Here is a 24521-nt window from a genome sequence, read left to right on the forward strand (position 1 = left end):
ACCAAAATTTTCGCTTGCTTTGTAGACTTCCAGAAGGCCTTTGATTCGATTTGGCATGAAGGCCTTCTTTCTAAACTCCTAGAATCAGGTATTGGAGGCAAAACATATAGCATTATAAAAACGATGTACTCAAACAATCAATGTGCAATTAAAATTGGCCATAAACGAGTTCTTCACTCAAGGGCGGGGTGTGAGACAGGGCTGCCCACTATCACCGACCCTCTTCAACATCTACATTAATGAATTGGCAAAACTCCTAGAAGAATCGGCAGCTCCTGGCCTCACACTTCACGACTCCTCTATAAAGCTCCTGCTGTATGCGGATGATCTGGTCCTGCTGTCTCCAACAGAAGAGGGTCTACAGCAGAACCTGGACACCCTGCATCAGTTCTGTCAGACCTGGGCCCTGACCGTCAACCCAACCAAAACTAAAGTAATAACGTTTCAGAAAAGACCCAGATGTCAGGGAAAGCGACACAATTTCACCCTTGGTATGACCCAAAATTGATCATGTCACAAGCTACACATAACTCGGGCTGAAGATAAGTGCAAATGGAAACCTAAATTTGGCCATGAATGAACTGAAAGAGAAAGCAAGAAGGGCCTTCTATGCCATCAAAAAATCTGTCCAAATTGAAATACCAATCAGAATCTGGCTCAAAATATTCCAATCAGTCATAGAACCAATTGCATTATATGGCAGTGAAGTTTGGCCCCCGTTCCTTATTTCCATTTCAGAAAGTTGGCAACCCTAACTAATACATGTTGAGAAACAAGCCATCAAATTTTGGAAACATCTAAAAATGAGTGACCCCAACTCTTATCATTATAAAGCCCTTACGAACCATGAGATGAACCATGAGATGAACCCTGAGAAGAGCCCGCTCATTCAGCTGGTCCCGAGGCTCCACACACAGACGAACACCACTAACAGTAACCAGCCTCAGGACACTGACACCCTCATCCACACAATGACCAACCACATTATAAAAGCACAACGAGAGCATTACCTGACATACTGGACTGAAACAACAGAAAAACAAAGTAAACTAGAATGTTATTTGGCCCTTAACAGAGACTATACAACCGCAGAATACCTGAGTGCAGTGAAGGACTGTACACTCAGAAGAAGAATGACAAGGTACAGACTGAGCAATCACAGCTTGACTGTCGAGATGGGCAGATACAGACAGAACTCTCTCTCTCTCTGTGTGTGTGTGTGTGTGTTTGTTTTTGTGGTTTACGAGGACTTTTGACCTGAATACGCACTATGGGGACATTTGGGTTTATGAGGACAGAGGCCATGTCCTCGTAAATCCGACAGCGTAGATGTAATTTACTACGTCCCAGAAGCTCCCTCTCAAAGTTTGGCGCCATGTCCTTACATACCACAAAAACCTGAAATTTTACCATACACTGTGTATCCCCCGATTTCGAGAGTGCGGTCAGATCGTTACCGGTAGGCGGGAGATCGCGAAAACAAGATGGCGCCAGTGGGCGGAGCTTCAATCAGCTTTAAAATGTGTAGCAACTTAATGCAAAATACTAATTATTTAAGTATTTTTGCCTGTAATTTATTAATTGTGCATTAAATATATGATAAATAAATAAATAAAATCCCGTTTATATTATGATAAGTACAACGTAATCAGAGGTGTAGTCATTCGTCGTCACGGTCATTTCCGGTTTGGACTGTACAGAAACTCTGCACCTGAGAAGACATCTGTGGACCTGATGAAGGCCAAAAGGTAAGTTATAATGTTGTTTAATTGCTTCTCTAATAGCATGTGGGTCCGGTTGGCTTGTTTGTGCATGTTCTGTAAGCTCTTCGCTGCTCGTTTTACAGTTAGAAAGCAGCTAGCGCGTGATGCTAACGGTGCTAGCGGACCTATAAGTTAGTGATTCTGTTTACAGACTGACATGAGGGAATCAGCGATGCTTGTCATTTTAAACTCGTTTTCGATTGCACTATATTTGTAACTGCTACCTTTTCTGATCGCATAAAATAGTCTAGCCATCATAATAACGCGTTGTCATGACTACAGTATGTGAAGGGGAGGCTATTTCACCCAGTACAGTATCCTGATATGCTACTCTTAATATTACTACAGTTCTGCTTGCTTTAAACACATTAAGACACAATTATGTGCTCTTATTACTCCTGACTATAATAAAATATACTCTGAATATTATTAGAACTGTCAGTCTGATTCAGTCTTATTAATACTGTCACTATTATTGCCTATAATTTATCAATTGTGAATGAAATCTATAAATGAATAGTTATTATCAATTAACATATTCCTTAAATATCATATAATAAAGTATTAAAATAACTTGAATGCTGTTTACCATAATTGATCAATTTATTTAAAACAAGCTTTTTGAATAATATGTCAAATGAAATGCAATGGTCATGATTAATGAGAGTTTTCTATGCACGCAGACACATGGGATGATGGCTGAAGTGAGTCAGTGAAGGAGAAGATCAAGATCTGGAGGAGGACATGCAGCTTGCAGACAAAGATGAGTTCCAGGGCAGATTCAGCAATCATTATAAAGGTGAGTTCAGGGTTTCCATGCATAAGCAGTGCCATGCGACCAGTGTTCCTCAGAAACAGATTATTTGCCACAGTTATCAGTCACTGAATTATGATTGTGTGTGTAAGAAGTGAGTCACGATCACTTACTGTACATCTAGCACAGGCACAATGTCTCATATCACTCTCTTACATACACACACTTGAACTCAGTGCCGTCCAAATGTATCTATTACCGGTGTCCCAGTAAAACTAGTGTCCTCATAGACCAGGATTCTGTTAAACTTACACAACACACTCAGTCAAAGTCAAACATCAGGATCATGTCCTTGTGATGTCCTCATAAAACTGTGTCCTCATAGACCAGGATTCTGTTAAACTTACACAACACACTGAGATTCTTCAGTCAAGTCAAACATCAGGAACATGCTCTTATGATGTCCTCATAAAACGGTGTCCTCATAAAACTGGTGTAAAGCTACACACAACCTGACACACTGTAATGAAAACACATGTAATGTGATGCATAAAAGCCGTGAACATTACCTTGTGGTAGCATTTAAATATTGAAATATTGATTTGAAAACTTTAACTATTTTGTAATCTTGTATATTATCTCAAATCAGTATTTCGTGTGCAAATATTTATTGATAGGTAGCTGTTAGGGGTGTGACGAGACGCTTACTCCACGAGACGAGACGAGACGAGACACGAGATTGGGTTCACGAGAACGAGACAAGACGAGATTTTTACACAATTTTTAAGAAATCCTCAATGATGAAATGTATGAATGGAAAATAGTCTTTTATTCAACTGAAAATCACAAAATGCAAAACAATTTAGGTGCATTTTGAAATCAACTTGTAATGAATGTTATTTTACTTCTATTTTAATGAATTCTATGCAGTAAAGGACATGCAAACACTGCAAAATGTTTTGCTATAAACTCTACCGTCTGGCTTCTCCCCTGTACGATTTCACATGAGAAATCTAATCCTTTCCACAAATCGAACATAAAAATAAATAAAACAGTATAAATAAAATTAATATAAATAACTGAAATAACACTTTAAATGCAAACATTAAGTGTGTATCCATAATCAAAGTACTGCTCTCTCAAAACTACAAGTTCAAACAGAAACAAATTTTTTCTTCAAGCATGAAAAAGAGATAAAATTAACTACACAGAACAGACTAAGATTATGGTCATGTTCTTTTTCAAGAATATAAGCATGTCGACGATTTCTGGCAGCAGTTGAGACCTTTGGGCAGGGCTGCACGATATGAGGAAAAGCTGCGATGTGCGATAACATTGTTTAATATTGCGATGTCGATATGACTTGTGATATGTGAATGTTAGCTATACTGTTCCCATGTCTTAGTGCTTTAATAGGTTCTTTGCGTGATAGGTTAAATGTTTATTACCTGCCTGGTTCAGATTACACTATTTTAGCGCGATTTTGGCACGATCCGTTTCGTGGAGATTCGTAAAGGACAACGGGCGTCGGGACGCAAGATTCGATCGTTTCATTTCGTATAGTGTGTCTTAGTGGGCGACAACGCGTCTGTGATGCTTCAGGACATCACGACAGAAAGACTAGCATGTTTAATTTTAACGGTCCTCCACGACGGGTTGAGTGTGAGCGAGAGTGAGTGTGCGCGAGTGAGTGAGAGTGCGAGCAACAGTGAGTGTGTGTGTGTGCGCGCGCGAGTGAGCGTGTGTGTGTGTGTGCGCGCGCGAGTGAGCGAGGGACAGTGAGTGTGTGTGTGCGCGCGGAGTGTGTGTGTGATTGGCCCGGCACACAAATGATTTAAAAGTGGCAGGGGCATCTTCAATACTAATTTCACCCTCACGCTCCATCACGCTGACATCACAACAACTCACGAGACAAAGGCTGTTTCTCAATTCCAAGAACGCAGAGAACGGACTTGTGTTCTCCTGGAGACCGGTCTTGCCAAGCTTCCTTGGAAGAACGAACTCGGAACCGGCCGCAATGACTTCTGGGACAACAGGCGAGTACTAGCTCTAGTCTGCATTCGATGCATCCTCGGTATCAAGAACACATCCGGGTTCTTTCATGCGTCCTCTGTACTTGCGTTCTTGAGAATTGGGTCTGAACTTCGACGGTTAATGATGACGTAAAACGAGAACACAAGGACGCAAGATCGCTGAAGAACGCATATTGAGAAACACCCAAAGTTTCTCCTAGACGAGAAATCTCGTCGCGTTTTAATCTCGCGAGATCTCGTAATACGAGATCTCGTCACACCCCTAGTAGCTGTGTATCAGGACCCTTATTATCCTGTCAGTTTATTTTGTATTAATTACTGACTGACTGTACATTATCCCTTATATATTCCATTTATAATGCTTTTTTTAAACTCTTAAGGTGAAGTGTTTCTGTATGTAACGCTTAATTTCATATTCTCAGATGAGCCATAAGAGCCAGTGGTCATCAGGCAGAGACGGTTGTGCTGCTCTGACTGTGGGACTAGACAAGGTAAGTGAGAGTTGTGCTGGAAGAGAACGAGCAAACGAAGCAGAGACATCTGTGAGTTCTAGTGTTCACACATTTACACCAGTGTTTCATGTCTAATGTTATGTTTTGTAGACTCTCAGTGAGGTTGAACCCTCCACTCTCGAAATGAAGAGTCCGTCCCCGTCCCAGTCAGAAGTCAGAGATGTACAGAAGGTATTGTTTTGTTTTTTGTTTTTGCAAATCAAATTAGGGATACAGCGATATGAACATTTGGGCCGATTTCGATAACTGATCATTCTTTATATTCGAAAGCCGATATCTGATATATTAGCCGATGAATCTAAATCCAAAATTTGATATACTTTGAAAGCCTGATTACAAAAACGAAACGCACATCATTTAAAGCCAATGTCCCAAACACTTCAACATAAATCAAACATATACAGTACAGTGGCCTAATGTAAGATTCCTTAACTTTTAAAATTAATTTTACATTCATATTTCCAACTTTCTTATAAAAAAAATGGCAACACTTTACAAAAAGTGTTAGTATTAGTTAACATGAACTAAAAATGAATGAATACTTCTACAGGATTTACTTAATGTTTATCTTACTTAACGTTAATCTCAACATTTTCCAAGACATTTTAGGATCCAGTGTTGTATCTGTTAATTTAATGCACTGTGAACGAACATGAACTCGCATATTTTATTAACTCACATTAACAAAAGTTTTTCTCTCTGTTAGTTCATGTTAGTTAATGCAATAACATATGTATTGTGAAGTTTTACCAAAACATCTATTGCCTTACAAATAATTATAAATAAAATAAAATAAAATGCAAACAAGTTATTGGACAACATTACTTCTTTGATTACTAAAGAATCAAAATGCAAATGCCATGGATAAATAAAATGAAATAGCCTTCGCACGGACAATAAGGGAATGATTTTACTCAAATCAATGTTGTTGATGAAAATGATACAAGAACAATAAAAGTACTTGTTATGAATAATAAAGCATCAGTGTTTTTGAAAACATATTACACTTTTTAATATTACAGTAATATTAAAAATCTTTAATATTACTGTTTAAAATAACGTTGTGTTTGAGCTGCGTGTGCTAAAGCTAAAGAGCTGAAGGAACACCCCTAAACTGAAGCTTTGTTAGATGGTTTTAGCTCAACGGAACACTACCTATATATGATAAATTAGATATTTATACAAAATAAACACAATATTACAACTTATACTTGCACAAAATCATGCACAGATTAACTGGAGCTATTATTAATAGTAATCAACTATTACATAGTGAAACTCCTGTTGTGGATGCGCTCCTCCCAGGACAACACGCTGAAACACAGCAACTAAACCCAAAGAATTCACAACGTTTTTAATGCAATAGTTTGCTCATTATAATGTTATGTATATATGACAGTCCCAATCATAATTAATGTTCTGCATTGAAGCTAATGATCATCACCAGTACAGTGAAGTGTGTTCTGCATTGCTGTTTGAGCGCGCGTGCTGAAGAGATGATCACCGGTAGGCCTACAGTGAAGCGCTTTACTGCAGCGCTCATTAACTCAGCCAAATGCATCCTATATGAGATAAATCAGATATATATCACAAAATTAAAAAAATATTACAACTTACAATTCCACAGAATGCTGCGAATGCACAAGCGAACTCTCCCTGAAACAACACGCTGATTTCACAGATTTGTGATTCAAACATTTCAAAATCATCATGGTGAACAGCGCACATCTGAAGCTGAAGGAAATAATCTGTTATTTATTAGTGTTAATATATAGGCCTAATTTTCTTATCGGATTGACAACGATAACATTAAAAATGTTTTTTCCAATACTAATATGGTGTCCAATATATCATGCATCCCTGATTGGTTATGACCATATATTTATAGGGTTTTAACTATATACATGATTACAACTTATGTCACCCTGTTTTAAATCTAAAGTCACTATTCATCTCATTAATTTGATCACTATTAAAGAGATACTCCACTTTTTTTGGAAATAGGCTCATTTTACAACCAAAGAGTTTCGATATTTTTCCTGTTTAAAACTTGACTCTTCTGTAGTTACATCGTGTACTAAGACCGACGGAAAATGTAAAGTTGCGATTTTCTAGGCTGATATGGCTAGGAACTATACTCTCATTCCTACGTAATAATCAAGAAACTTTGCTGCCGTACCATGGGTCCAGCAGGCGTAATGATATGACGCAGCGCCTGAGAATAGTCCCCAGACTATTAGACTGTAGTAGACTATAGGGTTGACTATTTTCAGGCGCTGCATCATATCATTACGCCTGCTGGACCCATGGTACGGCAGCAAAGTTTCTTGATTATTACGCAGCTGTCAACTGTTTAACTCTGGGGGAGTTGTAAAATGAGCCTATTTCCAAAAAAAGTGGAGTATCCCTTTAATACTGAGTGGTTTGAAATGTACCATCATGCCTGAATTTGTTTGGGCATCATCAGCCTTCTTTTGCTCAAGTATATCATTGATAATGTGAAATTGTCTTAATTTTATGTTTTATGACAGTGATCAGTCAGTGTTAATGGAGTCAAGTATCTGTGCTGCTTCATTTGGAGAATCTCTGAATCCTTTGTCTTTAATAGAATGTTTATTTTTTCTTTCTTTACCTTGCTTTCAGGTGAGCCCTGAGAAGGAACAGTCATCATTGGAGGATCAACACTGTGTTGAGATGGTAATAAAAAGAGCATTGCATCATTTTAGAAAATGCTAGTCTAGTAAGAACTTTTTCACATCATCTTTGGGGCTGTTTTACACCTGGTCATTTCATTGTCAAAACAATTCCATTTACACTTGGCCACATAAATGTGTCTTCACAAAACGGATATAAATCCAATCTTCAGTTCCTGCGCTATATCAGATTTAAAGGTGTTCACGTCATCGAAAGCTACCGCTATGAGCAGCATTTTATGTATCATCAGCTAATTTTAAGATCAATAGGAGAGAGAGTAGCATCAGCACTGGTAAAATCATTTATTCTCACTACTTTTAATGAAGATGACTGTGTGTTGACTGTACAAATTTTCAATTTCATGCTGAAGAGATCCTCAGCTACTCATCTGCAGTGATGCGTGTTGCAGAAGCGCTGTCATATCTCCCTATAACGTGTCATATAGCCTAAAATACGCTCTCACCTGTTTATTATTTGGCATTTTTGGGAGGAGTAAAATTTATACAGTGTTACCATTAATAACCTTTACTCTTGTGACCCACCATAGTCTAATCTGTCCCTCCACAGTTTGAACCAAAAGAACCAAAAATATTTTTACGTCTCATAATAACATAAATTGTCTTTGTGTTTTGCGCCATTGCTTTGGCAAAGCATCTCTCAAACATACTAAAATCAAAAGCACAACATGGCTTAATGCCCTTATCAAATCGCAAAAGACGATAATAAAGTAAGTCTGTAGTCTGTTGTGCTGCGTGTTTCAAACTGAAGAGCACACTTTGCTCGCTCGATCAGCTCATGATCTGGCTTTTTCCACGCCTCGTTTCACAGGGAATGAATGCAGTGAACTCCATCTCTGCATGTGCCATAAGTTTAACATGCATTTGGGAACGCAACCAGCACCATTACTCTCTATTTTCACATTCGCATTATATCCACATTTTTTGTGGTAATACAATTTTGCAATAAGATGCGTTTATAAACCTGTTTTTACTGAAACTGCAGGTTTCTGCCAGTATAACAGCTTAGGTGAAGAAATTAAGAAAGTATTATAAACTCTTATTGTAAAATAATATACTCATTATAAAATATTAGTTTTTCATTGACAGTATTAGTATATCACTGTCTAGGCGATAATTCTAATAATAGTGATCTTAGTGAAGTATTATAGTTGTTATTAATATGATTATTAGGGCTGGGTAAAAAATATCGATTTCTCGATTTTAATCGATTCTCATTTTTACGAAACGATATCGATTCTTAAATCCCAAGAATCGATTAGTCATCCTGTTTTCAGTGATGAATGAATGGAACATTGTTGCGCGCATTCCCATTCAATAAATCGCAATAATCTTTGTGCTTTGTTATTATTAATATGAAACAAAGTCTCAGATTTCAAATTACGTCCATTTTCTTATGAAATTCAAAAACATAAATACCGTTTTGGCGCTGTGGCGTGAGATCGCTCTGGCGCAGCTCAGCTCAGCTCAAGAGAAGCAGCAACGCGGAGCGCACACAATCTTCTCTTCCGCCTTAATAATATCCGTTACAGCGCGAGATAAACATGAATGAGCATCTGAAAGTGTGTTAAAAGGTAGAGTACAACTTATCGAAGTCCGTATCATGTCACATGGAATCGCTCAATCAGTGTTTCAACCATGGAAAGACGTTAGTAAACAATGTCATGTAACGTCACATTTACCTCAGAAAAACCATATCCAGTGACCATAAACTCGTTAGTCAGCTAGAAAAATTAACTCTAGAGAGGAGCATTTTGTTAAATATATGCACCATATTACATATTCATTATAATTTTTAATGTTCTTCAATATTTAATGCATGTTTGAATAAATCTGGAAAGTTTTTTTTATGACAGCCTCCATTTAAATTTGTATATAATTTAATATAACTTTATTATTATAAAAATAAATAAGTGTATTTTAAGTGTTTGTATACAAATCAGTTATTTTTTTACCTTCAATATTATAGTAGGCTAATGAAGCCTATAGGCTACAACTGACTCCCATAGTTTACAATAGTTAAGAGATTTGTTTTCCTTGAGAAAAATTGCAATGTATTGTACCTGATATCCAAAATAATCGATATTGAATCGTATCGAATCGTAATCGAAATCGAATCGAATTGCAAGCTTGTGAATCGAAATCGAATCGAATTGTGAAATTTGTGTCAATACCCAGCCCTAATGATTATTATTATTAAACTGTGCCATTTGTCATGTTTCATAAATGACTTCTGAAAACAGGTTAAACTGAAAATGTTCTTGTTTTAAATGTCTCTTTTTCTTTAAGATGAGATCAGTATGACGGACTCTGATGCCAGTGATCCTGATGAAAGCGGTTCTGAAGGTGATGTTCCTGCTGGAGCTGCAGGCGTCTCCAGTAATGTTGGTATGTGTCAACTAATGCTGGGTACACACCAAAAGATTTTTTACATCTTATAAGATTTTCAAAATGTGATAGACCACAAACATGAGGACAAAAAATCCTAGATTTAACCGTTTTGCTCCTATAGTGTGTGGTGTGCCATGATGTGAAAAGACCGTTAGGGTTGGGTATCGTTTAAATTTTAACGATTCCGATTCTGCTTATCGAATCCGGTTCTTAACGATTCTTGGTTTCGATTCCAATATTTATTGGAGAGAAAAAAGAGAGCAAATACTTTTTTCTACCTTTTATTCTTGTTACATTTAGACTATTACCAGTAAAACTGTGACAATGCATCTTAATTTACAATATACTGTGTATATATATATAACACTTTAAGGAATTATAGACTCGACTCGTATTAATTGTCTGATGTATTTATTCATGATCTCTATTTTAAACAACACTGGTTCTCATTTTATCCAGAATTATGCGGCTAAAGTTTTGTACCTGAGTGTGAGAGACTGCTATTGCTGCTGCTAGTAGCTTTATCTGGTGTGTGGAAACCTGTGGTGCTGCTGAGAGATCGCACCGAATCAAATGCTCTGCATTCCTTCAAATTGACCCCGTGTTGCAGCAAATGTTTCATCATATTGGAGGTGCTTCCTCCCTTGCATGAAATGTCTTTCTTGCATGTGATACAATTTGCTGTATTTTCATCTTTTTTTGAAAAGCTTAACCAACCTTTCGAATGTCTGCTGCGCTCCGCCATCATAAATATAACGTACAGCGCATGTGCGGCAGGCAGCTCCTGGCAGATCAATACAACTGTAAACAAATGCTCACTGCCATTCACCTCACGCATGTGAGCATCACCAAAGTAAGGAATCGATAAGCGGAATCGAAGTGCGCGCGTCTTATCGAATCCCCGGTTTTTGGCATTTTGGAACCGGTTCTAGATACCCAACCCTAAAGACCATGCAACCAGAGTCTCGACTGTTAACACTCTAGAGACCTCAGAATAAGCATGGCGGACGATATGCAGGAAGCAATTGCGATGATAGTGTTTGGAAAAGTTTTACTTGACACGTTGTGTAAACATTTGTGCCACAAATCAACAGCTGATCCTCCATCTCTGCTGTCCACATCAATTTCAGTTTGTGCTGCGCCATGACTGCGTTTGTTATGCTTCCGTCTTCCTTCATCTCGCTTTCTGATTGGATATTGTTTCCTTTCACGTGATAATCTTGAGAGCATGCGCGCGTTTGTCCTCGGGCTTCCCCCCACATTTCAGGATTTCTGATCGTAAATATTCAACATGTTGAATATTTGCGATTCGCGATCAGGGCGGCTCCGACGTTCTTCCGATCAGGTTCGGACACTCTTAACACACCTCACACCAAGGGAAAATCTGATAAGATAATCTATAACCATCAAGATAATCTGGACACAGCTAGGATTGTCAGAAGGGGGAAATCGGCCCAAAATCAGCCTGATTATCTTTTGGTGTGTACCCAGCATAACAAGTTTGTGTTTATGAACATGTTTATTATTATTTTAAACCAATATATATTGTAGTGCAATTTTACGTTAGTATTTTCACCAAAGAAAAATGGTTTTAAGCCAGTTATATACACTGAACAAAATTATAGATCTAACTGAAAGTTCTAAGACTTTTTCTATGTACCCAAAAGGCCTATTTCTCTCAAATATTGTTCACAAATCTGTCTAAATCTGTGTTAGTGAGCACTTCTCCTTTGCCGAGTTGATCCATCCACCACACAGGTGTGGCATATCAAGATACTGATTAGACAGCATGATTATTGCACAGGTGTGCCTTAGGCTGGCCACAATAAAAGGCCACTCTAAAATGTGCAGTTTTATCACACAGCACAATGCCACAGATGTCGCAAGTTTTGAGGGAGCGTGCAATTGGCATGCTGACAGCAGGAATGTCCACCTGCTGTTGCCCGTGAATTGAATGTTCATTTCTCTACTATAGCCGTCTCCAAAGGCTTTTCAGAGAATTTGGCAGTACATCCAACCGGCCTCACAACTGCAGACCACGTGTACCCACACCAGCCCAGGACTTCCACATCCAGCATCTTCACCTCCAACACCGTCTGAGGCCAGCCAACTGGACTGCTGCTGCAACAATCGGTTTGCATAACAAAGAATTTCTGCACAAACTGTCAAAAACCGTCTCAGGGAAGCTCATCTGCATGCTCATCGTCCTCATCAGGGTCTCGACCTGCAGTTGGTCGTTGTAACCGACCTGCGTGGGCAAATGCTCACATTCGATGGCGTCTGGCACTTTGGAGAGGTGTTCTCTTCACGGATGAATCCCGGTTTTCACTGTACAGGGCAGATGGCAGACAGCGTGTATGGCGTCATGTGGGTGAGCGGTTTACTGATGTCGACGTTGGGGATCGAGTGGCCCATGGTGGGGTTATGGTATGTGCAGGCGTATGTTATGGACAACGAACGCAGGTGCATTTTATTGATGGCTCTTTGAATGCACAGAGATACCGTGATGAGATCCTGAGGCCCATTGTTGTGCCATTCATCCACGACCATCACCTCATGTTGCAGCATGATAATGCACGGCCCCATTCTGCAAAGATCTGTACACAATTCCTGGAAGCTGAAAACATCCCAGTTCTTGCATGGCCAGCATAGTTGCTGGACATATCACCTATTGATCATGTTTAGGATGCTCTGGATCGGCGTATACGACAGCGTGTTCCAGGTCCTGCCAATATCCAGCAACTTCACATAGCCATTGAAGAGGAGTGAACCAACATTCCACAGGCCACAATCAACAACCTGATCAACTCTATGCGAAAGAGATGTGTTGCACTGCGTGAGGCAAATGATGGTCACACCAGATAATGACTTGTTTCCAGACCCCCGACACCACAGATCACCTGTGCAATAATCATGCTGTCTAATCAGTATCTTGATATGCCACACCTGTGAGGTGGATGGATTATCTCGGCAAAGGAGAAGTGCTCTCTAACACAGATTTAGACAGATTTGTGAACAATATTTGAGAGAATAATGTAAGAGACATAGAAAAAGTCTTTTGTGTACATAGAAAAAGTCTTAGAACTTTTAGTTCAGCTCATGAAAAATGGGGGCAAAAACAAAAGCGTTTAGAATTTTGTTCATAGTGTATGTATATATATATATATCATACTATAGTGTGTCAGTAGATAATATCAGATTACATTTCTAAACATTCCTTTTGCCATTAATTGTAAAAATCAGTTATCAATAATCAGATATTATTATAAATAACTATTTTTCTAGAACAAAATTAATGGAATCAGTACCAAACCAATAAATTGATCATGTTCATGTTGGTCAAAAACTTTAAAAAGGAGATGTTTAACACAACATTCCATCTCCAGAATAATGTTTTGAATGTCATTTGAAATGTAATTTTTAGATATCAGATGTATAACCAGTTTTAAGTTCTAGATGCAGGTTTGAGTTACATCTGAGTTTCTGATCTGTCTATAACTGATTTCCTACAGGTGTTCAGAAGATGCCCATCGAGAAACCACTGAAGTTCCTCAAGGTACCTGAGGTTTAAATCAGAATATGACCACCATTGTAAGTACATGAGCTCTCATATAGTTAGAGTTTACTAAAGCATGTATTCTTCTGTACAGAGAATGAACGTGAGGCAGGAATTGAAAACCTTGTGGAAAGGACAAAAAGTGTGCTGGTCAAATGCTGAAGTTACAGCTGTAATTGAACATTTTAAGGCACATACACTCACCTAAAGGATTATTAGTAACACCATACTAATACTGTGTTTGACCCCCTTTCGCCTTCAGAACTGCCTTAATTCTACGTGGCATTGATTCAACAAGGTGCTGAAAGCATTCTTTAGAAATGTTGGCCCATATTGATAGGATAGCATCTTGCAGTTGATGGAGATTTGTGGGATGCACATCCAGGGCACGAAGCTCCCGTTCCACCACATCCCAAAGATGCTCTATTGGGTTGAGATCTGGTGACTGTGGGGGCCATTTTAGTACAGTGAACTCATTGTCATGTTCAAGAAACCAATTTGAAATGATTCGAGCTTTGTGACATGGTGCATTATCCTGCTGGAAGTAGCCATCAGAGGATGGGTACATGGTGGTCATAAAGGGATGGACATGGTCAGAAACAATGCTCAGGTAGGCCGTGGCATTTAAACAATGCCCAATTGGCACTAAGGGGCCTAAAGTGTGCCAAGAAAACATCCCCCACACCATTACACCACCAGCCTGCACAGTGGTAACAAGGCATGATGGATCCATGTTCTCATTCTGTTTACGCCAAATTCTGACTCTACCATCTGAATGTCTCAACAGAAATCGAGACTCATCAGACCAGGCAACATTTTTCCAGTCTTCAACTGTCCAATTTTGGAGAGCTCGTGCAAATTGTAGTCTCTTTTTCCTATTTGTAGTGGAGATGAGTGGTACCCGGTGGGGTCTTCTGCTGTTGTAGCCCATCCGCCTCAAGGTTGTGCGTGTTGTGGCTTCACAAATGCTTTGCTGCATACCTCGGTTGTAACGAGTGGTTATTTTCAGTCAAAGTTGCTCTTCTATCAGCTTGAATCAGTCGGCCCATTCTCCTCTGACCTCTAGCATCAACAAGGCATTTTCACCCACAGGACTGCCGCATACTGGATGTTTTTCCCTTTTCACACCATTCTTTGTAAACCTAGAAATGGTTGTGCGTGAAAATCCCAATAACTGAGCAGATTGTGAAATACTCAGACCGGCCCGTCTGGCACCAACAACCATGCCACGCTCAAAATTGCTTAAATCACCTTTCTTTCCCATTCTGACATTCAGTTTGGAGTTCAGGAGATTGTCTTGACCAGGACCACACCCCTAAATGCATTGAAGCAACTGCCATGTGATTGGTTGATTAGATAATTGCATTAATGAGAAATTGAACAGGTGTTCCTAATAATCCTTTAGGTGAGTGTATAACCAAAGGAAAACTGGCCTCACTGACTGAATGCCAGCAGTGTAAGACCGCTGAGGATCCTTTCCGTGGGTTTTCAATTTTTGCCTCACTCTCATTCTCTGTACAGAAGAATACATGCTTTAGTAATCTCTAAACACATGAGAGCTTTTGTACTTACAATGATAGTTGTATTCTAATATTCTAATAATGACACTATACTCTTCTAGAGCTGATGTACAGCCCAAACTAACTTTGTTGAATACTTTTCCTGTTATCTCTGTAATTCTGCTTTGAAACTTGACAATTCTGTTTACATTTTCTGGAAATAACAGAATTGTCTTTTTAGGTAAACCGTCCCTTGTAAGTCAGTTTCTCTACATGTTGCAGCATTTATTGCATGATGAGTGAGTTCATTTTATACATTTCAAAGCCTGTTTAATGACATCTTTAAATTGTGCCTGTTTCCAAGGGCTGTTTTGTCAATCTTTTCGAAGTTTTGAATGGTTCATCTGCTTGTCATTTTAATATGTCAAAACAGAAATGATACTGAATGCTTTCTGAAAGATCACACAGTTGTGCAAGTTTTATTGACCATGTTTTTAAGTTTGTGGATGTCACTTTCCCCTTAAAATGGCATGACATGATTGTATTACATGGTAAAACTGAAAAAACTCAATGTTTATGATGATATTATTGAAGTCATAATTAAAGCACTTCTAAAACACTTCTGTCCCTGTAATGTTGCAAGTTGTTTTGTGTATTGTATTTGAGATCCGGTACTCTTAAATCACCTTAGTCTTGGTAATACACCGTGTTGTCAGGTTTGTGTGTGTGTGTGTGGTCATGTACCAGTAAAACACATTGGTCCCTGTAATCCACTGAAAGGACATATTTAGTGTATTGTAAAAAGAGTGTCCTCATAATCAAGTCGGGCCCCAAAAATCACAATTATGTCATAGGCGGGAACATTTTAGGATGGGCGGGAATGTCCTTGTGTACCACCAAAATATCATATGGTCATATTTTCTGTTCTGTTGTGTGTATAGAACATTTGAAGTCAAATTTGAAATTTTTTGATATTTGTATCATTACTGTAGGGCATTGGGAAAGGGGTGTCCCCATATACCACCACCAAACTTGTTTGGGCATCAGTGTCCTTCTACACCACAAAAACAAGTATGTGTGTGTGTGTCAGTCAGAGAGAGAGAGAGAGTGTGTGTGTGTGTGTGTGTGTGTGTGTGTGTGTGTGTGTGTGTGTGTGTGTGTGTGTGTGTGTCAGTCAGAGTGTGTTTGCTGTTTAATGTGACACAGAGACACTGAAGAGTTATGACAATAATAAGGAAACCCAAATCCAGCACAGAGGGGTTCAGTGAATGTGTGTGTGAATGTGTGTAAGTGTGTGAGTGTGTGTGTGTCAGAGACGCTGTAGAAGGACAGAGTGCCGGCCGACATGTCCACAAACACTCCTACTCTCTTACAGGATCCTGGATCAGCAGAAACAGCAGTGGAGTTATTATTGTGAAGGACAGTGAGTTCGTGATTAGTGCGTCTCAGACTCCAGGACTTCTCATTCCCTCCAAACTCACAGTCACTCACTCCTTTCCTCTTGATTCCTTTATATGACACTGATATATCAGCATCTTCACTCCATTCAGCCTCCCAGTAACAGCGTCCAGTCAGACTCTCTCCACACAGAACCTGATAATAACACTCAAATCTCTCTGGATGACGAGGATACGACTGACTCTCTTCCACACACGTCACCTTTCTGTTCTCCTCAGACAGAACGAGACGAGTGTGTGCTGTGTTTGGATCCAGTGTGAGATCAACGGCATCTGAACACAAGAACACACACATTACAACAGCAACATTTACAACAACACACACTAAAACTGTGTTTGAGGACTTACATCTGTGTAGTCTTGATGTAATCCTGAACTCTCCACAGTGATCCACACTAGAAAACACACACACACAAAAAAAATAATGAAACAAAACTTTAACTAAAGTACACCTATGAGTCGTATTCAATATTAATAAATTAGAGATTTTCTTGTTGATCAAAGGAAAATAAACTAATTAAAATTCAAACACACACACACTCTCTCTCTCTCACACACACACCCCCTCATTCTCTCTCTCTCTCTCTGGCGCGCATGCACACACACACACACACACACACACACTCTCTCTCTCTCTCTCTCACTCATACACACACACACTCCCTCACTCACTCTCTCTCTCTCACACACACACATTTCACTCTCTCACATACACACTCCCTCACTCACTCTCTCTGTCTCTCTCTCATACACACACACACAAAACACACTTACTCTCTCACACTCCCTCACTCTCTCTCTCTCTCTCACACACACACACACACTTTACTCTCTCTCTCTCTCTCTCTCACACACACACATACACACCCTCACTCTCTGTCTGTCTCTCTCTCTCTCTCTCTCATACACACACTTCCTCACTCACTCACTCTTTCTCTCTCTCGCGCGCGCACACACACACACACACGCACGCACACACACTCCCTCACTCACTCTCTCTCACACACATACTCCCTCACTCTCTCTCTCTCTCTCTCTCTCACACACACACACACACACATTCTCTCTCTCTCTCTCACATACAGACATTCACACACTCTCTTTCATACACACACACTCCCTCACACTCTCTCTCTCTCACACACACTCCCTCACTTTCTCTCTGTCTCTCTCTCTCTCTCTCTCTCATACACACACACACTCACTCTCTATCTGTCTCTCTCTCTTACACACACTCCCTCACACACTCTCTCTCACACACACACACACACTTTACTCTCTCTCTCTCTCTCTCTCTCTCACACACTTACTCCATCCCTCACTCACTCTCTCTCTCTCTCTCACACGCGCACACACACACACACTCTCTCTCACATTCCCTCACTCTCTCTGTCACTTCACACACACGCACACACACTCCCTCACTCACTCTCTCTCTCTCTCTCTCACACACACATTTCATTCTCTCTCACACACACACTCCCTCACTCACTCAATTTCAATTTCAAATTAGCTTTATTAGCATGACTGTGTAACACAATGTTGCCAAAGCATCAACATATATATAATAATAACAATGAATGTAAATAATAAAACAAATGTATAGATCATGTCATACAGTAGCATATACAAATAGATAGATAAATAGTCATAATCTATCTTCATAAATGAATATATACAGTGCAGGGGTGATAGTAGAAAAAAATCCTGAGCCTGAACTTTTATCCCTGGGAGATAAGTGGACCCCTAAGCCAAGATATATGCCCTGATCAACATAATTGTCAAGCGGGATCCAGGGGTGTGCTTCCCTGGGAGAACATTTTGATAAATAGTCCCTTAAATGATAGATTCTGGTGACTTTTGTGGATATAAATGGACATCATTCAGACATGAAATGAACAAACCCAATACAAGCTTATATTACAGTAGCAGGTTTCAGTAAGTCAAATTTAAGTCCTTTTTAAGACATTTTAAGACCATAAAGATTTAAATTTAAGACTTACACGACGTATTGCCAAAAAATATTCAAATCAAAGAATTAATTTTATTTAAATGATTTCAGTAATTAAAAAAGCATTAATTTAATTTACAGATAAAGCAATCACATTAGTAACGTTCCACATCCAACAACGCGTGTCAGAGAAAAGAACAGAATCAGATATAATTTTTTTAGAGAAAATTGTACTTTGCATATTATACTATAAAAACACATAATTAGTTGATTTTAGTTGATCATAACTAGAGATAAAATGGCATGAACATTTCATTTCATGATTATAGTGACAAAAATTATCATGGTTATCACAGAATCCTGTTTAAAAAGTACTAATACTACACAATGAAATCAATTCACCAAGTTTTATGTCGAAAACCAGCAAATAACAAATAAAGCATCAATATGCACTTTTTTTTTACATAAACATTAAAATAATACCATTAAAAATGATAGCCAGATTTTAAGTGTCTTGCAACATGTTATATACTAACATATAACAAATAAAGTCCAAATAAAGTTTTGACAAAAAAGTTTTTTATAAAAAGATAAACCTCACATATTTCAGACTTTAAATGATTTTTTATAAAAAGAATGAGTAAAAAAAAAAGATAAATTACTGACATTTACAATGCACTTTCGCTTATATCTTTTATTATTAATAGTAAAATTAGGTCTGATTTTCCCGTGGCGTCTGTCGTTGCTATGCAACCATGCACTGCGCTCTCCACAACGACAAAAAAAAAAAAAGTTTTAGTGGCTAATGGATTTCCACCACCGAAAAACGCCTGGAAAAAAACGAGCGCGTCGCTTCAATTATGAGCGCGCTTACCTAAGTGCGCCTACATTTGAATGAACTTGAGCGCGCAAAAGACGCGATATGTGACCGGCCTGTTGGCGAGCTACCTCAAATCAGGCAAGGAGCTACAGCTGCTTGATGACTAGGATCTAACTCGTGCCGTGGCAGCACTTTTTTCCCGCTAGTTCCATATAATATTTTCCTTGCGCACAAAGTGCAGAAACATGCTCCTGGTTGCCGGAGTTTTTGACACCAGCTTCCAAAGGGCTTTTCGTCTCTACCCACCACCTCTATCCAAGACCATTTATTCTTTATGCCTTTATCGACAAGTTTGGTGTCTTCCCCTGGCTTCATAAAGTTGCACTCCATGACTTTGGCTATGTTTCGCGCTGCCGGTGTGGGAAACACAGTCGTAGTGTATGGGAAGCACAAAACAAATTTGCACGTGGAGTAACTGCTGAATCAATCTGATTGGCCAAAACCCAAGACCAGCCCCGGCTTGCTGTTGTGGTTTAGTGAAAGCGCCTCTCAGATCTTGGGATAATTGTCAGATCACACGAACCTGATTTTTTTTTTTCTGACACTGTACGCCGGAAATCCGGCGTGGCGCCGGAGCGCTATCAGGCCTGACAGCAGTGGCGTCATGCCCATTCAAAGTGACGGGGCACGTGCCCCCTCAGATTTTTCCTCCCTGATAATTTTTTTGTCACAACTTTATTCCTATTATGCTCCATAATATACCAGAGCCTATAACGACTCAAATGTATTCTTCTGGATGTGTAATAAATCGGTCAGCATCAGCCCGCCCCTTTTTCCTAATATGGTGTCTGTGTATCAAATTTAGAGCGCTATGCGCGTAGCGCTCTAGAATCTTTGCTGTGTATGTTCAAGCAACTCACTCGTCTCGCACGTTGAGCTGGCAATGTTTTACAGATGGTCTTGAAGTGGTAAGTGGGCAAAGCAACAAATCGGCATTCAATTAGTTATCGGATGATATTAAAAGGTAGTGGGATTATTTGTGGTTGACCTGGAAATTTTAACTTGATCAACAAGTTATGGATTTGATATTAGCTGCGAATTCAGAGCATTAACTTAAGTTGTGTCAGTGTAACGTTATCGATAGCTAGCCTAGCCTAGTCTAACCGTAAACTAGTTGGCTAACGTTACTGCCATACAAAGCCATAGTAACGTTATCTGATCGGTTTTGAAACATCTGTTCCTTATTTAAAATATAATAATGAGCAGTGTAACTACAGTATTTCAATGATTTTACTAAAGTAATGTTACATATTACATTTCATTTGATTACTTTTTTACATTTCTGTCAAATATTAACCATTTTCAAATAAACGGGGTAGTGTTAACCTTATTCAGCACTGAAATCTGTCAAACTTCTTTCAAAGTCCTTCATCACATATTAATATTAAAATAACTTAATTTCAGAGCACCACAAAGTCAGACCTCAGCACATTTATGTACCTTTAATGTAAGATCGTTCTTAGGTCACATACCAATTTAAAATCATAACATAAAAACTGCAATGGTACTGTTTTTAAAATCATGTGTAGTAGGCCTGAAGTGTACAGTAAGTGTGTGTGTAAACATGCTTTAATGAAGCAGACTTCAAAAGCTTTTGAATTTGAGCTTACAGTTCTTTCATCAACCTGTCTTTTACATAAACTTACAAAATAGATACTTTAACTTAGTCCTCAGATAGAGGAGGGTTGCTGCTAGCTCCGTTAAGGTATTTCTGTCCCTCCCAAACTGCATTGAAATGGTATGTTTAGCAGCCAGAATTTGAAAATTTTCAGGGGGAGAAACCCCCTGACCCCTCCTAACATGATCCATATCACCTGTCAGAAAACAATTGCAACGTCTCAGATTGTGCCCCCCCAGAATTTTGGCTTGCATGACGCCCCTGCCTGACAGTGGGTCTCTCTAGCTGACTCTGGCGTTGTGAATAGCACACACACATATTTAGCCGCTAGTGCAGCTGTACTATCATCTTCTCCCAGCAAGAAGAACATTTTCTCAGTGTCACTCAGTTCAGAGAATGATGGAATCAAGGTTTCAAATCTGGGCAGAAAGGTTTCTCTTATACTGGAGTATTTAGAGCAGAAGAGCAGAAAGTGTTCCTCATCCTCGATGTGCTGTAGATCACAGTGTCTACAGATCCTCTGCTCTCTCTCTGTCCATGTTAGTCTACGTCTTCCTCTCTCTATCTCTAGATCATGTAAGGGATAATGCCCTTCGAGGTGTCCATTAACAGAAATTAATGGACGACGGGGAGGCGTGAAGCGGAGGACGGTTGCTTCCGCGAAGTCCATTAATTTCTGTTAATGGACACCTCGAAGGGCATTAACCCGCTTATACCATGGTTACTTACGAAAGAAAGAAATATTTAATCAATTAATAATACTTTAATGTGTTTTAGAGTAAAAATCGTGAGGGTTTTTATTTATTAAGTCGAGCGCACTATTTAATATCTCCTGTATACAGGCGTTGCCAAGCTACGTGGCCACAGCGACCCGACCGCAGCAGTTGATCAGTGAGTTTGAGCCAGCGCAATCATTGAGAACTGTCATCAGGCAAATTGACGGGACGCCTTTCCTAGGTGTACATTATCACTTTTTAACGGACACCCTGCAGCCAATCAGAATCGTGTATTCACCCAGACCATGGTATAAGTGACCATGATCTAGAGATAGAGAGAGGAAGACGTAATCGACTTAATAAATAAAAACCCTCACGATTTTTACTCTAAAACACATTAAAGTATTATTAATTGATTAAATATTTCTTTCTTTCGTAAGTGACCATGGTATAAGCGGGTTAATGCCCTTCGAGGTGTCCATTAACAGAAATTAATGGACTTCGCGGAAGCAACCGTCCTCCGCTTCACGCCTCCGCGTCGTCCATTAATTTCTGTTAATGGACACCTCGAAGGGCATTATCCCTTACTTAATCTGTATTTGGAGAGGATTTGTCTTTCTTTAAAATGTTTAATAAATAGATAACTGGCCAGTTTAGTGGCTCTATTGAGGGTCGAGTAACATTGGAGTTTATTCTGGAGGGCAAAATGTGCTTTTAGTGATTCATCATGAGTGACTTTTAGATGTTTGTGGATTTCTTTAATGATAGGTTTGGGGTTGATGGGGAGTATATTCTGATGGACGAGTTGAAGAGTTCTGCTGAGGTTTCATTGGCGAGGAGGGCTTTATATTGCACTGACTCTGGGTCAGACTGATGGAGGTGATGCCAGAACTGAACACATCTCTTCTGGATCTCGATGTTCAGCGGGTACAGGCCCAGCTCAGCCCTGCAGCGGCAGTGCACGTGTTTCTGTGAACCCCGAGAATATTTGTGCCAATTTCCAATTGTAGTTTTTCTACTGATGTTTTATCCCAGTTTTTACAATTTAGTTCTGGTCCCCAAATTTAACATCCATATAAAATAATTGGTTTTATTATTGAATCATATAATTTTATCCAGATTTTAATGGGTAATTTTAAGTGTCCACATCGTGACTTTATAGCATAGAAAGCCCTCCGAGCCTTTTCACCGAGTGTTTTCACAGCCAGACCGAAGCGTCCCGAAGCGCTGATGTCGATGCCCAGATAGCTGTAGCTAGAGCTGTGCACACACACACACACACACACACACACACACACACACACACACACACACACTCACTCAGATAGCTGTAGCTAGTGCTGTACACACACACACACACACACACACACACTCACTCAGATAGCTGTAGCTAGAGCTGTGCACACACACACACACACACACACACACTCACTCAGATAGCTGTAGCTAGAGCTGTGCACACACACACACACACACACACACACACACACTCAGATAGCTGTAGCTAGAGCTGTGCACACACACACACACACACACACACACACACACACACACACACACACACACACACACACACACACACACACACACACAGATAGCTGTAGCTAGAGCTGTGCACACACACACACACACACACACACACACAGATAGCTGTAGCTAGAGCTGTGCTGCAGGATCTGGCCTTTACACACACACACACACACACACACACACACAGATAGAGCTGTGCACACACACACACACACACACTCAGATAGCTGTAGCTAGAGCTGTGCACACACACACACACACACGCACACTCACACTCACACACACACACACACACACTCAGATAGCTGTAGCTAGTGCTGTGCTGCAGAACATGGCCTTTACACACACACACACACACACAGATAACTGTAGCTAGAGCTGTGCGCACACACACACACACACACACACACACACACACACACACACACACACACACACAGATAGCTGTAGCTAGAGCTGTGCTGCAGAACATGGCCTTTATACACACACACACACACACAGATAACTGTAGCTAGAGCTGTGCGCACACACACACACACACACACACACACACACACAGATAGCTGTAGCTAGAGCTGTGCACACACACACACACACACACACACACACGCACACACACACACACACACACGGATAGCTGTAGCTAGTGCTGTGCTGCAGGACCTGTCCTTTACACACACACACACACACACACACACACACACACACACACACACAGATAGAGCTGTGCACACACACACACACACACACACACACTCAGATAGCTGTAGCTAGAGCTGTGCACACACACACACACACACACACACACACACACACACACACACGCACACTCACACACACACACACACACACTCAGATAGCTGTAGCTAGTGCTGTGCTGCAGAACATGGCCTTTACACACACACACACACACACACACAGATAACTGTAGCTAGAGCTGTGCACACACACACACACACACACACACACACACACACAGATAGCTGTAGCTAGAGCTGTGCTGCAGAACATGGCCTTTATACACACACACACACACAGATAGCTGTAGCTAGAGCTGTGCACACACACACACACACACACACACATGGATAGCTGTAGCTAGAGCTGTGCACACACACACACACACACACACACACACACACACGGATAG

At 39.9% G+C, this 24521-nt stretch overlaps 2 protein-coding genes across 4 annotated transcripts in view; one reads left to right on the plus strand and one right to left on the minus strand.

The window, feature by feature from the left end:
- The window catches only part of LOC311079881 (uncharacterized protein), a 518544-nt gene that overhangs the window by 370748 nt on the left and 123275 nt on the right, over positions 1–24521 (plus strand). The gene's annotated exons all lie outside the window — the stretch shown is intronic.
- The window catches only part of LOC311079578 (uncharacterized protein), a 447200-nt gene continuing 438183 nt past the window's right edge, over positions 15505–24521 (minus strand). Inside the window, exons 12-13 of one of the 3 annotated variants that reach the window (XM_084109135.1) lie at positions 17025–17071; positions 15506–16949 (exon numbers count right to left, since the gene is read on the minus strand). In XM_084109135.1, the coding sequence (XP_083965261.1) occupies positions 16390–16949; positions 17025–17071 (607 nt within the window). In that variant the 3' untranslated portion in view covers positions 15506–16389. Of the gene's footprint in view, positions 17072–24521 lie in introns of all 3 variants that reach the window. The other 2 variants (XM_084109138.1, XM_084109136.1) reach the window with 2 other exon arrangements.

The sequence above is a fragment of the Abramis brama genome (assembly GCF_963993115.1).
Source record: "Abramis brama genome assembly, chromosome: 1".
In the NCBI taxonomy this organism is placed as follows: Eukaryota; Metazoa; Chordata; class Actinopteri; order Cypriniformes; family Leuciscidae; genus Abramis; species Abramis brama.